The 14,537-nt window shown below is 44.9% G+C and overlaps 1 protein-coding gene across 4 annotated transcripts in view; it reads left to right on the top strand.

Moving 5' to 3' along the window:
- The window catches only part of LOC117770960 (LIM and calponin homology domains-containing protein 1-like), a 37,197-nt gene that overhangs the window by 18,434 nt on the left and 4,226 nt on the right, over positions 1-14,537 (top strand). For 2 of the 4 annotated variants that reach the window (XM_034600921.1, XM_034600944.1), the window contains 20 exons: positions 534-604; positions 716-785; positions 891-997; positions 1,090-1,120; positions 1,216-1,326; positions 2,105-2,232; positions 2,414-2,484; positions 3,730-3,931; positions 4,080-4,289; positions 4,763-5,062; positions 5,260-5,520; positions 6,690-6,947; positions 8,155-8,523; positions 8,659-9,021; positions 10,129-10,476; positions 10,641-10,679; positions 11,468-11,594; positions 11,708-11,865; positions 11,964-12,615; positions 13,160-13,510. In XM_034600921.1, the coding sequence (XP_034456812.1) occupies positions 534-604; positions 716-785; positions 891-997; positions 1,090-1,120; positions 1,216-1,326; positions 2,105-2,232; positions 2,414-2,484; positions 3,730-3,931; positions 4,080-4,289; positions 4,763-5,062; positions 5,260-5,520; positions 6,690-6,947; positions 8,155-8,523; positions 8,659-9,021; positions 10,129-10,476; positions 10,641-10,679; positions 11,468-11,594; positions 11,708-11,865; positions 11,964-12,615; positions 13,160-13,510 (4,227 nt within the window). The remainder of the gene's footprint in view (positions 1-533; positions 605-715; positions 786-890; positions 998-1,089; positions 1,121-1,215; positions 1,327-2,104; positions 2,233-2,413; positions 2,485-3,729; positions 3,932-4,079; positions 4,290-4,762; positions 5,063-5,259; positions 5,521-6,689; positions 6,948-8,154; positions 8,524-8,658; positions 9,022-10,128; positions 10,477-10,640; positions 10,680-11,467; positions 11,595-11,707; positions 11,866-11,963; positions 12,616-13,159; positions 13,511-14,537) is intronic. The other 2 variants (XM_034600930.1, XM_034600937.1) reach the window with 2 other exon arrangements.

The following is a 14,537-nucleotide window of genomic DNA, read 5'->3' as shown; positions in this document are numbered from 1 at the left end:
CTCTATCGTGAATGTCATTACTTTTAAATGACATTTTGAGTTGTGTATGTTCTCCCCCATTGGTACTCCCACAGTCCAAAGACATGCAGATTCGGGTTAGGTTAATTGGAAACTCGAAATTTAGTTGTCCATGAGAGCATGAACGGTCGTCTGTCTCATTTTATGTTGGTGACCTGCTGAGGATGTACCCTGCCTCACGCCCACTGTCAGCTGGAACTGACTGAAGCCCCCACCCCCCTGCGGTCCTGACAGGATAAGCAGTATAGATAATGGATGGATGGCTACACTCAATCTGATTGAGGAATTTAGATGCAGTTGCAATTACTCAGCCTGCAGAAAATGAATCACATTTATCAAAGGAAAATGTCATTCCTTTGATAAATGTGAGAATTTCAGATATTTCCAATGATTTCTGATATTTTATTGACTTAATGAATGGTCAAACTAAAGATGCTGACCAATATTCTAAATAATTGTTAGCTGCAGCCCAGGATCCTCTTTAACACCTGTCTCTTCCTGTCCCCCTTCCAAAGGCTGTTACAGGGAAGAGCTTTGGAGACAAGGTCTTCCGCAGCGCGCTGGAGAACGGCATCCTGTTATGCGAGTAAGCCTGTGACATCACTCCATTTCCCTTTTTGATGTCTGAAGTAGCAACAACATACGTAAACTCCCCCCGGGACTAAATCTCTGCCTCTCCCCTCCTCCACCCACACAGGCTGCTGAGTGCAATCAGACCAGGGCTGGTCAAGAAGATCAACAGACTGCCCACCCCCATCGCCGGCCTGGTAAGAGGACACCCGGCACAGTGTCACATTCAGCCGAGTAAAGCTCAGTGTTCGTCAACGTGATAAACTCTGACTCCGTCTGTTGTCCCCTGCGGTTTCCTCTAGGACAACCTGTCAGTCTTCCTGCGGGGCTGTGAGGAGCTGGGCCTGAGGGGCTCCCAGCTGTTTGACCCCGGGGACTTGCAGGACACGTCCATGCGGGCGAACCTCAAGTAAATAGCGGAGTGTTTTTGTGGGTTCTGTTGCTGTACATGTCTGTTTTAATGTAGTATCACACAGCAGTAACACACGTTTCTCTCACCAGGGACTCCGACTGTAACCGCAAACTAAAAAATGTGAGTTCTTGCTATTTTTTCTTTTTACATTACCTTCAATTCTCGTGGGTGTAGCATTTATATAATGCACCTACTCTACAATCTCTGTCCCGCAGGTGCTGAACACAGTGTTCTGGCTGGGGAAGGCTGCCAGCGGCTGTGCCTCCTACAGTGGGCCTACTCTCAACCTCAAGGAGTTTGAAGGGCTTCTTTCCCAAATGAAGATGGTGAGTGAAGGGAGGAGGAGGAGGTAGGAGGCAGACAGAATGACTGATAGGAGCATGGAGGAGGTGCGGGGGAGGATTTGCCCATTTCCTGTCTATGTTTGGATGCAGGAGAGAGGAGAAAACACATTTTTGTTTTTGTAACACCACAGCTACTCCTGGTTCAGGCAGAGAAATTATAATGTTACCATCACAAGCTTATTAAAAACGTAGAACTTACAAGCTCAGAAGGTAGAGCGGGTCGCCCACTAGCAAGAAGGTCAGTGGTTCGATCCCCAGCACCTCCAGTTGGCATTTTTGGGCAATGCTGAACCAATCAATAAGTCAATAAGACTGGAAAAGTTCTATATATCCATTTATAACTCAAGAACAATATACAGCAGACATCACACCACAGGTACTCAATACAGAGACATGTGCTGCATGCGTTAACTCTTAGGCAATGTGTGAACAGTCAAAACATGTAAATGAGAAGAGCTTCATTGGGAGAGAAGCAAACAGATAAAGGTTAAACTAAATGACGCATTGATGCAAATACAACACAATGACATGTCATCAATGTGATAATTGGCGTCGTGTGGTTCCAGAAAAGGCTTTAAACTACATCCTCAATTTCACACATTGACCACATGTTCCAGCTATATACTAAAATACAGTCTTGTTTTTAAACGTGTGTCAGCGTTATTTAAACTGTGATCATATGTGTTCTATGGTGGTCGATTATGGCGGAACAACGTAAAGCGAGCCGGGGGCCTCTTGTTGTGTCTGTGTGTGTTCGTAGGAGACTGAGGAAGGAGGCGACAGTCCACAGAAGCGCAGTGTTAGAGACAGCGGCTACGACTGCTGGGACTCTGAGAGGAGCGATTCTCTCTCTCCACCACGACACACCCGCGACAACTCCCTCGACAGGTGAGAGACATCTGTCAGTGCACACACACACAGGCACACACACACACACACGTCACACACCCTTCTTGTTTTTTAAGATTCGCCATGAGCAGTTCAATGGAAATGTCCCATGTGTCGATACAGTAGCTACTTTGTGAAACTGCGATATGTGTTCTGATCTGTTCTCTTTTGTTTTGGACAGCCTGGACTCCTTTGGCTCCCGCTCCCAGCACAGTCCTTCCCCTGATGTGGTGAATCGAGGCAACACTGATGGTTGGTTCTGATAAACGTCTCTAAAATAGGAAAAATAAATGTTTTTGGGCCTTTGGAAAATACCAGGCAAACTTTTCCCCCTGAATTCAAAGCCAAACTCACCAACTCCCTCCCACACAAGCATGAGAGTGGTTTCGATCTCCTTATATAACTCTCACACAGGCAGCAAAGACGTGTAATGTTCCCAAAATGTTTTCCCAAAAGCAGAAATACAAAGCCACTTATCCATAAATAGTCTGACTACTGTTCTCTAACATGTTGAAATTTAACCTTGGTGTGGTATGGGGAGTCAGGCTGGCTATGGACAACAGCTGTGTGTGTGTGTGTGTGTGTGTGTGTGTGTGTGTGTGTGTGTGTGTGTGTGTGTGTGTGTGTGTGTGTGTGTGTGTGTGTGTGTGTGTGTGTGTGTGTGTGTGTGTGTGTGTGTGTGTGTGTGTGTGCCCCAGATGTAGCAGCTGTTGGTCTAAGTAGCAATCACCACAGATTTGGACCTGGGAAACGCAGACTGAGGTCAACATCCTGCCTGTCATATGTCAGTCTGTGTGTGTGTGTGTGTGTGTGTGTGTGTGTGTGTGTGTGTGTGTGTGTGTGTGTGTGTGTGTGTGTGTGTGTGTGTGTGTGTGTGTGTGTGTGTGTGTGTGTGTGTGTGTGTGTGTGTGTGTCAGTGAGTGTGTGTGTCAGTGAGTGTGTGTGTGTGTCAGTGTCAGTGAGTGTGTTTGAAGGGGGTAACACATGCATCCTGTTTGTGTCGTTTTTGTTGACAGTATAATGTGTGTGTGCAGCAGAGTGACAAGAAAAACAGTGTTACAGGCCCGGGAATGGACTAATTCCATTATTTCCTGGAGTTCACAGAGACAGTGTCATGTTATTTATTACACAATAAGAAAGATGGACAGGGAATAAGCTCCAAATTGTAGTGTAGTTTGAAGAATGCTTTGATTAGGTGGAAAAGAAAAGATTGTTCTCTGTCTTTCTGACCATTTGCATAATGGTGCTTTAGATTTTTGCAGTTTTTGTTTTATCCGTTTTTCCAACCAAAGTTATTGCTGAATTTTGGGAACAAATCAAATTTGGGAAAGAGGTGAAACTGTTTTTGATGAAAAAGATATAGAAGCACATGTCTTGACATCTGTTTAGTGTTTACAAAGGTTATTATGCAATGACCAGTTAATCAAAGTCCTGACATATGTTCAAACCGCACTCGCTCTTTTTTTACTTTATGATTCATCTCTCATTGTTGCCCAGGGCGAGGCAGCGATTCAGAGGCCGACGGCTCCGGCAGGAGGCCAGATGTGCGGAAGGATGACATGTTGGCCAGGCGGACTGCCAGCGGGGAGTCAAGGAGCTCCATCCCTTTCAACCAGTTTCTTCCCAACCGAACCAATGCCAGCTCCTACATCCCAGCTCCGCGGCGAAAACCACACACAGAGGACGGAGAGCAGCGGAGGTAAAGAATGGACACATGAATAGAATCGATAAATCTAAGTAAAAGAAAAAGTAGATACGTAAAACTGAGCCGAAAACCCAGACCACACAAACCTCCATTATCTTTCCCTTCACCTAATCTTTCCCTGCCGTCACACACTGTTCTCCAGTCACTTGCAAGCCACTCCGGAGCAGTCCAGCAAAAGAACTGGACTGCACCTCAAAACTGCCAAGACCGTCACTTGGGCCGTCGAGAACAATGGGGAGAAACTAAAACAGGAAGAGGAGAAGGTGGCGCAGGAGGTGCTGGAGCAGAGGAGGCTGCAGAAGTTGGAGAAGATGGGGATCAAAGTTCTGCCGGCTGCTGTTCGCTACAGCAGGTCAGAGAGCACGGACACCGGATCTGCTGCTGCCGTTGTGGCTCAGCGATGTCAATCATGTTCACTAACAAGAAGTTGTGTTGGTGAATTAGTCTGTGGTTTGATCCGACACTGCTGCTGTGTCTGGTTTCAGGAGCCTGGTTGCCTAATGAGTTCTGTGTGATGTGTAATGTACTGATTTGTGGAGCGACTGGAAACTAACCGCTTGCTCATTATTGGTGTTATGAGAGAGATTAGAGGCCCATGGGAGAGGTGGATTTGAGGTTTCAGTGGACAGGAGCTGCTCCCTGATTGAGCGAGTGCTGGGGGGTTGGTGTGTCAATGCACATTTTACCGCAAACTAATCAGCATTTTGTGTGGGCACGCGCTGAGTCTGAATTTTTGCACGTCACTACCTTTGCTCGAAAGGCTCGATTTTGAATCCTCTCTGAAATGACCATGCTACGTCGTCCCATCCCCAACTCCAGCGCTCCCACGGTGGAGGAAGAGGAAGTGAGGTCACCATCCCCGAGCATCATCCTTCGCCGGGATAACGACTTTTTGACCTCTCAGAAATCTGCCTGGGATTCCTCCTCGGATGCGGAGGAGGAGGCAGAGGCGCAGAAAGTTCCAGATGTTCGGAAAGATGACCTGGCGTCCAGACGAGCTCATCGCGGCGCCGTTGCTCCCAGGGTGCACCAGTTTGTCCCGGCAGTATGTAGCAACAAAGATCGGGAGCGCTGGGAGGGGATTCGACGGGCCTCCCAGCAAACACTGCAGGAGAGAGAGATCAGGTTGGCTGAGTGCCTTTGTTTGAATTTGCCTTTTTTCTTCCATTTCCTCTCACTCACTTCTAAATATTCTTTTCCATTTCCTGTTCTTTTCTTTCCTTTGGGTGTTGTGGCCACTTGTGGGTTGATGTGTGTGCTCCACTTTGACATGTTACTCGTGCTGTGTGATGCCGCTGCACTGGCGTTGTGTGATTGGACAGTGAGAAGGAAGCGCTTCCTGACATCATTACACGCAAAGACAACCCCTTCCTAAACTCTGCCCCTCGCCGCGAGGAAGAGGAGGATGAGGAGGAAGAGGGGAGGGTTAAAGCGATGCCTAACAAGCAGAAGGACGACCTGGCTCGTAGGCGGGCTCAGAGTCGGACCCTCCCTCAGAGGGATGGACCAATGAGCTTTGTTTCTGCCTCTATGAGCCAGGCAGACATGAAGAAGTGGGAGAAACTCAAGATGACTGAACCCAGGTGCCCAACACACACTCAGCACACACTCAGTACAAAGCGCTGACATGCTGCTGTATGTCAAGTGTTGTGTGTTGTGTGTATGTGTGCGTGTGTGTGTCTGTTAGAGCCTGACCAATATCTACTGTCTCTGCCTGTAGTTCACGAGATTACGAAGCATTTCCAGGGTTACTCTCTATGAGGCCACTTTAAATATCTCTTTCACAATTTACATAGGTCTTGATTTGCATTTATTATGGTCTTAAAAAAGTCTTCACGTTTCAATCTATCTTCTTGAAACCTGCAGAAACAATTTGAATTATGCTTCTTGAATGTCTCTGCAGACCGAGGCAGGGGAAGGCGTCAAGGTCGCAGAGGCTCACGAGGAGACTTCAACATAAATAAAGTTAACTTGAGACAGATTTTAGGACCTGTCACTTTATAGTTCGCTCCTCTTACAGTCTTTTATTGTTAGAAACAAAATCTGAAATTGTTTATTCCCTTTCATCTCTCGTCATTCTTGAATCTCTTGTAACCTGTTGTGTTTTTCATGTGCCCAGACTGAGTCTCCCTGTTCTCCTCGTCTCCCCATGTCCTCATCTGCTTGTTTATTCTCCTCATTATTGTGGACGTCAGGCCTCTTCAGTCTTCTTTGACGGCCATTGAAACAGAGAAGGAATGGTTTGTGTGTATGAGACGGTGTGTGTGTGTGTGTGTGTGTGTCTGTGTGTGTGTGTGTGTCTGTGTGTGTGTGTGCCTGAGAAAGAAAAGAGGCGACTGTTGGCTGTGGGCACTGCTACGTCTTTGTATTTCTCTCCGTGCTGATGTCATCAGACAGGATAAAGAGTTTTTTGTGTTCCCAGAGGAGCAGCAGCAGTTAACGGGAAAATGTGGCCACCTAGAGTAGATAGTACACGTGAACGTGCACGTCTGATGAAGTGATTTAAGTTCACATCCCAATGTTATTCCCCTTTTCTGTCCATCCACACTTCCTGCCTGATTCATCATTTCCACCTCATCCTTCCTTTGTCTTCACAGTCTCGTCCTTTGTCTCCTGTTGTTCATGATTTCTTCTCCCCCTGCTCTTTTCCTGGCTGTTGTTGTGTGTCTGTGTGTGTGTGTGTGTGTGTGTGTGTGTGTGTGTGTGTGCGTACTTGTGTGTGTCTTCATCTGTGAGGTTGTTACATCTGCAGTGAGGCTAGCGCGGCACCTGTGTGTCAGGCTTGTCTGGAGAAAAGTTATGGGACTCCTCTCAGCGGATCAGCAAAGGCTGGACGAGGTCACAGCAAAGTTGTGACCTTTGGGGGCGTGACTGAGATCGAGCAGCCAATAGACACAGTCACATCAAATGAAGGGGAGGAGACGGAGTTGCTAAGACGACTCCTTTCCAAGGCAACTGTAGCCATGCCTACCATTGGCCTGGGCTCCCAGCTTTCAGAGCGGGAACGCAGGTATGGACGAGGCCAAATACGAGACAACGTAGGTCGTAGAGGCTTGAATCCCGGCTCACGTGCACTTTTATGGACTGCATTGAGGAAAAAAAGAGGTTGTTTTCTGCTGCATTGCTTTTTAATCAGTTTATTCGAAATGCTTGCCAATGCCATTTTGAGAAATGTCATAGAAAACAAGCATATTTGAATGAGTAAATTAGGTAGTTTGGATGAACCTCTGTGCGCTCAACTGATTTGCTTGTAGTTTTGATAAGAAACAAAGATACACACACACACACACACACACACACACACACACACACACACACACACACACACACACACACACACACACACACAGACAAATGCATGTGTACCTTGCTGTTGTAAACTGTACAGACAGACCAACACAGGGGTTTACAGGCCAATATCATCATTGTTAAGGAGTTAAAAAAAAAACGAAAGAAGTTGAAAAACGTGGATTTGAGAGTAAAAACTCAAATTAAGAAAACACATTGAAATTAGCTAAAGAAATAAAAAAGAATATATATATATATGCAACGAATTCAAAAATAGAGAGGCATTAAACAGCACTAAAATAAAGTGACAAATCCTGTAATAAAGGGACAGTATTGAGAAGTTCTGTAATTTTTATATTTAAACGTTCCTAAAATATCTTAGTCTGTTTATTAGATTTGCTTTTGAGCACAAACTTTACTTTAAAACTGTGACATATGAACATTTTTCATACTTCTATCTTGAATTTTTATCATTTGCAGTTTTTTCTGATTCAGGAGCATGCCACGTTGCCTTTCACCGCACACGTTGCTTGTGTATGTGAGAAACAACACACTGAATCTTTGAACCCTTCTATCGTGTTTTTGGGTATTTTTAAGTGATTCAACGGTGAGAAATCACTGCACTTTGTGGATGGAGGTTGTCACAAGACTCTGATGGTCAAAGTGTCTGATGTGGCTCAACATCTCATCACAGACTGTGTTTATGGGACATTTGCATTATTTTTGCATGTTTTATGATTTGTTTTTTCCTTTACTGGATGTTATTCAGGGAATTCACATATTGAAAGTTCAGTTTTTGTTCTGAACACTTAGTGACGATTTAGCTTTTCTGCATGAGCGTGCTTTGACTTGAAGGCTATGATTGCAAGTGTGAGCGTAGATTATCCATCTCTCTTGCTGCATTAGAAGTTTATGTGATGCTCTCACAGCCAGGTTGATGGAGCCGACCTCAGTCAAACCACACCTCCTTCTGCCGGTCTCCCACCCTGGACCCCTGAGTGTGCCGCTACTCCCGCTGAGCTGGACGCTCGTCTGGCTCAGTACGAAAGGAGAGCACAGGAGGAGGAGGAGGAGGAGGATGAGGAGGAGCAGGAGAGGATCCCAGATCTCCAGAAAGACGACATGATGGCAAGGAGGGCAGGAGCTTTCCATAAACAAAGCACGGCCACAGCGACTTACAACCGCTTCCTGCCTCTGCCCAGCTCCAAGCGCTGCACAGCGGGGGAGGACACTCCCGATGCTGCTCCGCGTAACAAGAAGGAAGTGCAGATGGAGAGAAACAAGAAACTGGGCGTCAGGTGGGCTGAGATTTGTGTGGGACTGTGTCTAACAGTGTGCAGAGGGAACTAACAAGCTCGGTGTGGGTTTGCATCCTCAAAGAGATTCAACAACTTGATGTTTAGTTATTTCAATCATAAGAGTTTGTCTCACAGAGTGGAGCAACAACAACAACAACAACAACAACAACAACAACAACCAAGAGTTCACATGGAAACACCTCAACCACAGCCTGACGCGATGGCGGTGCGATTGACACCTCACAACGAACGGGAATACGATGAGGATGAGGATGAGGATGAGTATGATGAAAACGAGCCCTTGCCCGACCTGGAGAAGGACGACATGATGGCTCGGAGGACGGGATCTTACCAAAAGCCAACTGCACCCAGGACTAATCAGTTCCGTAACCAGTTCCTGCCCGTACCTGGATCAGTCAAATATAGCGTCAGCCCTGTGTCGGCAATGAAGCCGCTACACAGCAGACCCAAGCACGCTGAGAAGATGACTAGTGAAAGGTATTTACTGCGTCTGAGTGATGAAGAGGTTGCGGCATTGGTTAACTGCAGAAATTAACAAAAACATATTTAACTGGGAGAGATAAAGGTTTAACCATGTTTGTGAGATTTGTGGTCTGTGCTACTGACATTAACACGTCCCTGTGGAGGATTTGGTTGATTCTGACTTGATGGTGTAGTTGTTCTGGTTCCAGCATGTGTGAGCGCCTGCAGCTGCATGTGTGTGATGTGGTTTCATTTGTATTATCTGTGTATCAAAGGACTGACGGATTTGATTTGTCGTCACGGTCACAGCTCTGCTTCTCACATGGCTCGGCTCAGCTTGTGCTCAGTTTGGACTTGTCGTTGAGTTTGGAGCGATCGACTGTTGTTTGTGTTTTAAGTGTAAATCATTGCTGAATCACTGAGGAAAGAAAACTGCACTTCTCTCCACAAATGACCTTAACCAGGTCTGTAGTGACATAATAATTACCTGATAACTTCTGTGGACAGAATTTGAGAATTGATTCTTATTACAGGGACATTTATTTGAAATTATTATTACTTATTATTTACTTATTACTGGAGTCTCTACCCTCCACATATTTAAAGTTGACCGAAGAACATATTTAATCACATTTTGAATGTTCAGTTGAGCTGCTATGAACAAAAACAATTAGAGGGAAACAATTAAATACCATCTCTAAAATTAGTACCAATTAATATCAGATTACATTACAGGAAACGCCCGAGGAAATTGTGGATTTGTAAAATAAACTTTTATCAAATTAATTGATAACTTGGAAACTTAAATTTGAATAAACATAATTTATTTGTTAGTCTGTGTTAACAATTGAAGTGTTTTTTTAAATTGGCTCAACAATTTTCTGTTTTCCGTATAGAGCAAAAAGAATAAAGTTTATAGAGAGACAAGAAAATGATTGACTTTACACTTCCATAAGGTCGAGGGAAGTGCAAGATGATCCTATTTATTCTAAACACTCCACACTATGTTTATTTGTCATAAAAGTTGAAGAAAGCGGCACTCTTCTTTCATCTGTGATTCGTTCTTGATTTACCCTTCAAGCCGTGTCTCTTGGTAATCTTGGCCTTGTTACTGGATTTTAGCCGCAGCGTTATCGTAGCAGCAGAACCTCAGGCACCACCCCCTGCCCCCCCAACCGGCCCCAGGTGTACAACGCTGATGGAGCGGCAGGAGAAGGAGGAGGCTGGAAAGCAAGAGGGAGACATGAGAGTCCCCAACACCTCTGTCGCAGGTTTGACTGAGCCCCTCTCTTCTCCATCACTCACCCCTCCACCCAGTCCTGCCGCTGCTGCTGCTGCACTGATCTGTAAAGTGGAGGCCGTGTTGGAGACAAAAACTGAGAGAAGGGTGGAAGAGAGAAAAAGGGATGTGAATGAGCCACCGCGAAAGAAGCCGCTCTGGCTGGAGGACGATGATCTACCTCCCATCATGTGAGATGCCCGTCCAAGCTTTGTGCACATGTCTTCACTTCCAGATTTCCACTAACCCAGTCTTATTTCACTTATTTACTCGATCTGTAAATGGAAATGAACAAGAAGTTGATATTCACAAGTGCTCTCTCCTCTCATTCATTTTGATTCTGTTATTGTTTTAGGGTGAGCCGGCGAGTTGCTTTTATGTCTGAGGACACAGAGTAAGTCTCTCAGCGTGAACCTGGGCGAGCCTCTGCATGACGACAACATGCTCACGCTGTGCACGCTCGATTTCAAAGAGTACACTCCAAAAATATATTTTATATAAAACACAATAACTCAGCGGTTATTACTTATATCCAGATTTATACTAACATATTTTGCTTTTCAGTTGCATTTTGAATCTAATTATCTCAGTGGTGGAAGACGTACTCAGATCTTATGTGAAAGTAGTAATAAAACAAATGTATACACACGGTATACTCATGAAATCGTCCAAACGGGCTGTATGTGAGATATATCCTGCACACATACAGTAAATGTACTCGGTTCCTTTCCACCACTGAATTGTGTTATGAATTTATTTTGCTTGTTTGTTTAAAATATTATATCCTAATTTAAACTACAATTATGTTAGATTGATCAGTCATGGTTTATTAATTTGCTTTGTTGCTTGTTTAATTGCTTTGTGATGAGTTTATGGATCACTGACATATTTTCTGCACTTACAGAACAGAACATAAAGAACAATAACGTTGTTTTTATGTTTGGTGGACTGTTATCAGTCGTGTACGTTGTGCTGTGTGTTCATAAAGGTTTTAATTACCACCTGACCACATTTGATTGTGTGTCTATGTCAGATTTTCTTTTCCTCTGCTGCTGTTTTTTTAATCATTGAATGTGTTTTATTTATTTGGACTGGATTATGATCATGTGAATTTACATCATGTTGTGTCAAGTGCTGCAGTGATTTACATGAGATTTTCGTGTCTGTTTCTTTCCCGTGTAGGAGTGTGAGTTTGGGTGACATGCTCAACGAGGAGGAGGTGGGATATTTACCACCGCTGAGCCAATCCCGACACGAGCGCATGCAGGAACAGTACAGCTTTCAGGAGGAGGAGGACCACTGGCATAATGTAAGAAAGTTATAACAGTATAAAAGAACAAAGATAGCTGCATCCATTTAAATAGTGGAGGGGGAAATAACAGCAGTATCCTGTAATTGTTTGTCGCTATTAACCTGTGACAGGACCTGGCTCGCTGGAAGACTCGCCGTCGCAGCACGTCACAGGAGCTGATCAAGAAAGAGGAAGAGAGGAAGAGGATGGAGAAGAGCATGAAGGAGCACGGAGGTGACGGCAACAAGAGGAAAAGCATAAAGACGTACAATCAGATCTTGGAGGAGAAGTAAGATGATGATACTTTTTAAATCTCAATCCTAAAATGCTTTAAACACAACAAAAGGAAAAGTTCTCAATGTGTCTGTGCCTTCTCCTCCTTTCCAGGGAGCGCAGAGAGTTAGAGTTGTGTGAGGCCTATAGGAACGCAGCGACTCCAGAGGAGGCAGCCGTGGTTTTACAGCGCTACGCTCTCCGCTTCACCATCAGCGACGCAACACTGGACAGCCTGAAACTGCCCAGATCCACCTCGAAACCCACATCAGACGCCACTCGGGTGGACGAAGAGGACAAAACCTCCTCAGCTGTTGAAGACTCTGAAACGTCAGAACCTCTGCGCAAACCAGAACCTGCTGTTGTGACAGAACAGAGGGAAATGAAACCTGAAGAGATAGAGAAAGATACAACTCCTCAACAAGAGACGTCAGTGTCTGTCCCCACCAGTTCCCCGACACCCACCAGTCCCCCCACCACTGTCACAAATTCAGAAAATAAACCACCGCAGTTGATAGAACTGAACAAACCTCAGTCCAAACCAACAGAGTCTCCCACCGCACATCAGACACAGCAGATTACAGGAGATGCGAAGCCTCAGACCAAGCACACGCCGCCTCGAATCACTCAAGCGCAGCCTCACACCAAACAGCCGGCCCACACAATCCCCTCCCCTCCATCTGTTCCCTCCAGGCCTCTGCCCCTCCTGGTTGCCAAGCCCTACTGCCAGCCCAGGAGCACGCCGTCTGGACACAAACCGGTCAAGGTGAGGACGCCATGTCAGTCATTACCAGTCAGCATCATCTAATACTACATTTCTTCTCCTACCCTTGACCTTGTTCCCAGTGACATAGATGCCATTTTTATGTCTCTGGTTGGAAGGTCTGTACAGCTCATAACTATGTTGACTTATATATTTGCACATTAGTTCCCAGATCTTTGTCTCCTTATTGCTCCTCTTGCCTCAGACCATGCTGGCTTTTTTACGTTTTTATTTCATTTTATTTACCAATAATCCCTTCTGTTCATTTGGCCTGTGGTGATGCTGGTTGCAGTTTTTCTCTCTGAAACTATAATGCACTAACTGAGCCGGAGCAAATAAAGACCAGCTGCTTGACTCGGGACACAGAACCCGAGCTGGAGCTGTTGTCATTGTTGTGAGCGCACTGTTGACGACGTCATTTATGTTGATGATGATCGAGAATCTATGAGTTTGTGTGGATCTCTCTTTGTAAGAAAAGTGGATCAGTGGAGTTTCCATGATCGAACTGTCCTTGCAGTCCTGACCTTTGTGTCTTTGTCCCAATCAGATGGATGTGTTGGTGCGTGTGAATGGAGAGGCGACAGAGGATTTATCCGCTCCTGCCACGCCCGCCTCCCCTCAGCACTCGCCACAGGAGATTGAAGACGTCAGCTCCAAACAGACAGAGAAAGATTTTCCCGCTGAGGAGACGCTGGTGAAAAACCAGGAGACAACAGAACAGCCACCACCACCACCGCCTCCACAGACAGAGAAGTCCACCGCATCTTCAGGCTCGGCCATCAGCTCTCTGATTGGAGGCCGAAACTGCATCATCACAACAACGATCGTCACGGAGCTGACGCAGACGCTGGTGGAGCCGCTCAACCCAGAGCAAAGTAATGGACAGGTAATAAAACAGGGGACATGCTAAAGGACAACATCTGTGCTTCTTGTGTTTTTACCCACAAACTGCAGATGGTTCAGTCTAGTTTAAGAGAGCTGATCCATCACAGTGTGTTTACTGTCTGTATGGAAAATACACATGGGAGTGGGAATTGTTTTCATGAAATTTCCATCCTGGAGCACTCAAGTGTTTCCTGAAACCTCTGACACCCGAGAGCTGTCGATTCTTTTCTGTTCATGAGCAAACGAAATTTAAACCCTGCAGGTAAAACGTGCACGAACATGGACATTGTTAAAGGGATATTGTGAGTTTAGTTGCTTTCTTCATTAAACATTTCCTCCTCAGCAGCTGAATACTAATCTGAAAATAATGCTTCATCTACATTTCCATTAAGTGATAATACAAATTGAATGTGAGGAGACAATAACATGTTCTTAATTACCCTGGTGGGAAATTTGCCCTTATGGCTGTTATACTTTAAATAAATTATAAATGCATCAGGGATTTCTCAGACAAAAACATTGCACAAGACAATAAAAAGTACTGTAACACAATAACACAAGCATACATGGAAATTGCACAGTTGCATCTTGGTGTAATCTGTATTTTCTGTAAACTAAAATAGCACTAGTTAGACCCACATCAGCCCCCTGAATATACCTAATTATTTTTATCAAGATCCAGGAATTATTCTCAGGGAAATCTGAAAAATGGCAAAAAAACTAAACTAACTAAAAAAATCTATCTCACAACCACGTTTGGTCAGTACCAAACTTTACTGGCTTCTTTCTTCACCCTTTTCTCATCCCAATTTTTGCTCAGTCATTTTTGTGTAATCCAAAAAACAAGCAAACCATGGACAGGGGCGAAAACACAAGCTCCTTGGCAGAAGTAATAAATACAAAAGAACACAGCAGTGCATCTGGTAACTTAATAATAACTTCAAGTGTGTAGAAATTACAACACACCATTGATTAGACCTGAGCCTGAACTGAAACACTTCAGTTGTTCACTGTGATGGATGTTCTATGTAAAGCAAGTC

The sequence above is a fragment of the Hippoglossus hippoglossus genome, chromosome 1 (genome assembly GCF_009819705.1).
Source record: "Hippoglossus hippoglossus isolate fHipHip1 chromosome 1, fHipHip1.pri, whole genome shotgun sequence".
NCBI lineage: Eukaryota > Metazoa > Chordata > Actinopteri > Pleuronectiformes > Pleuronectidae > Hippoglossus > Hippoglossus hippoglossus.
Note: the sequence above shows the minus strand (reverse complement) of the source record. Positions and strands in the feature narration are given on the sequence as shown.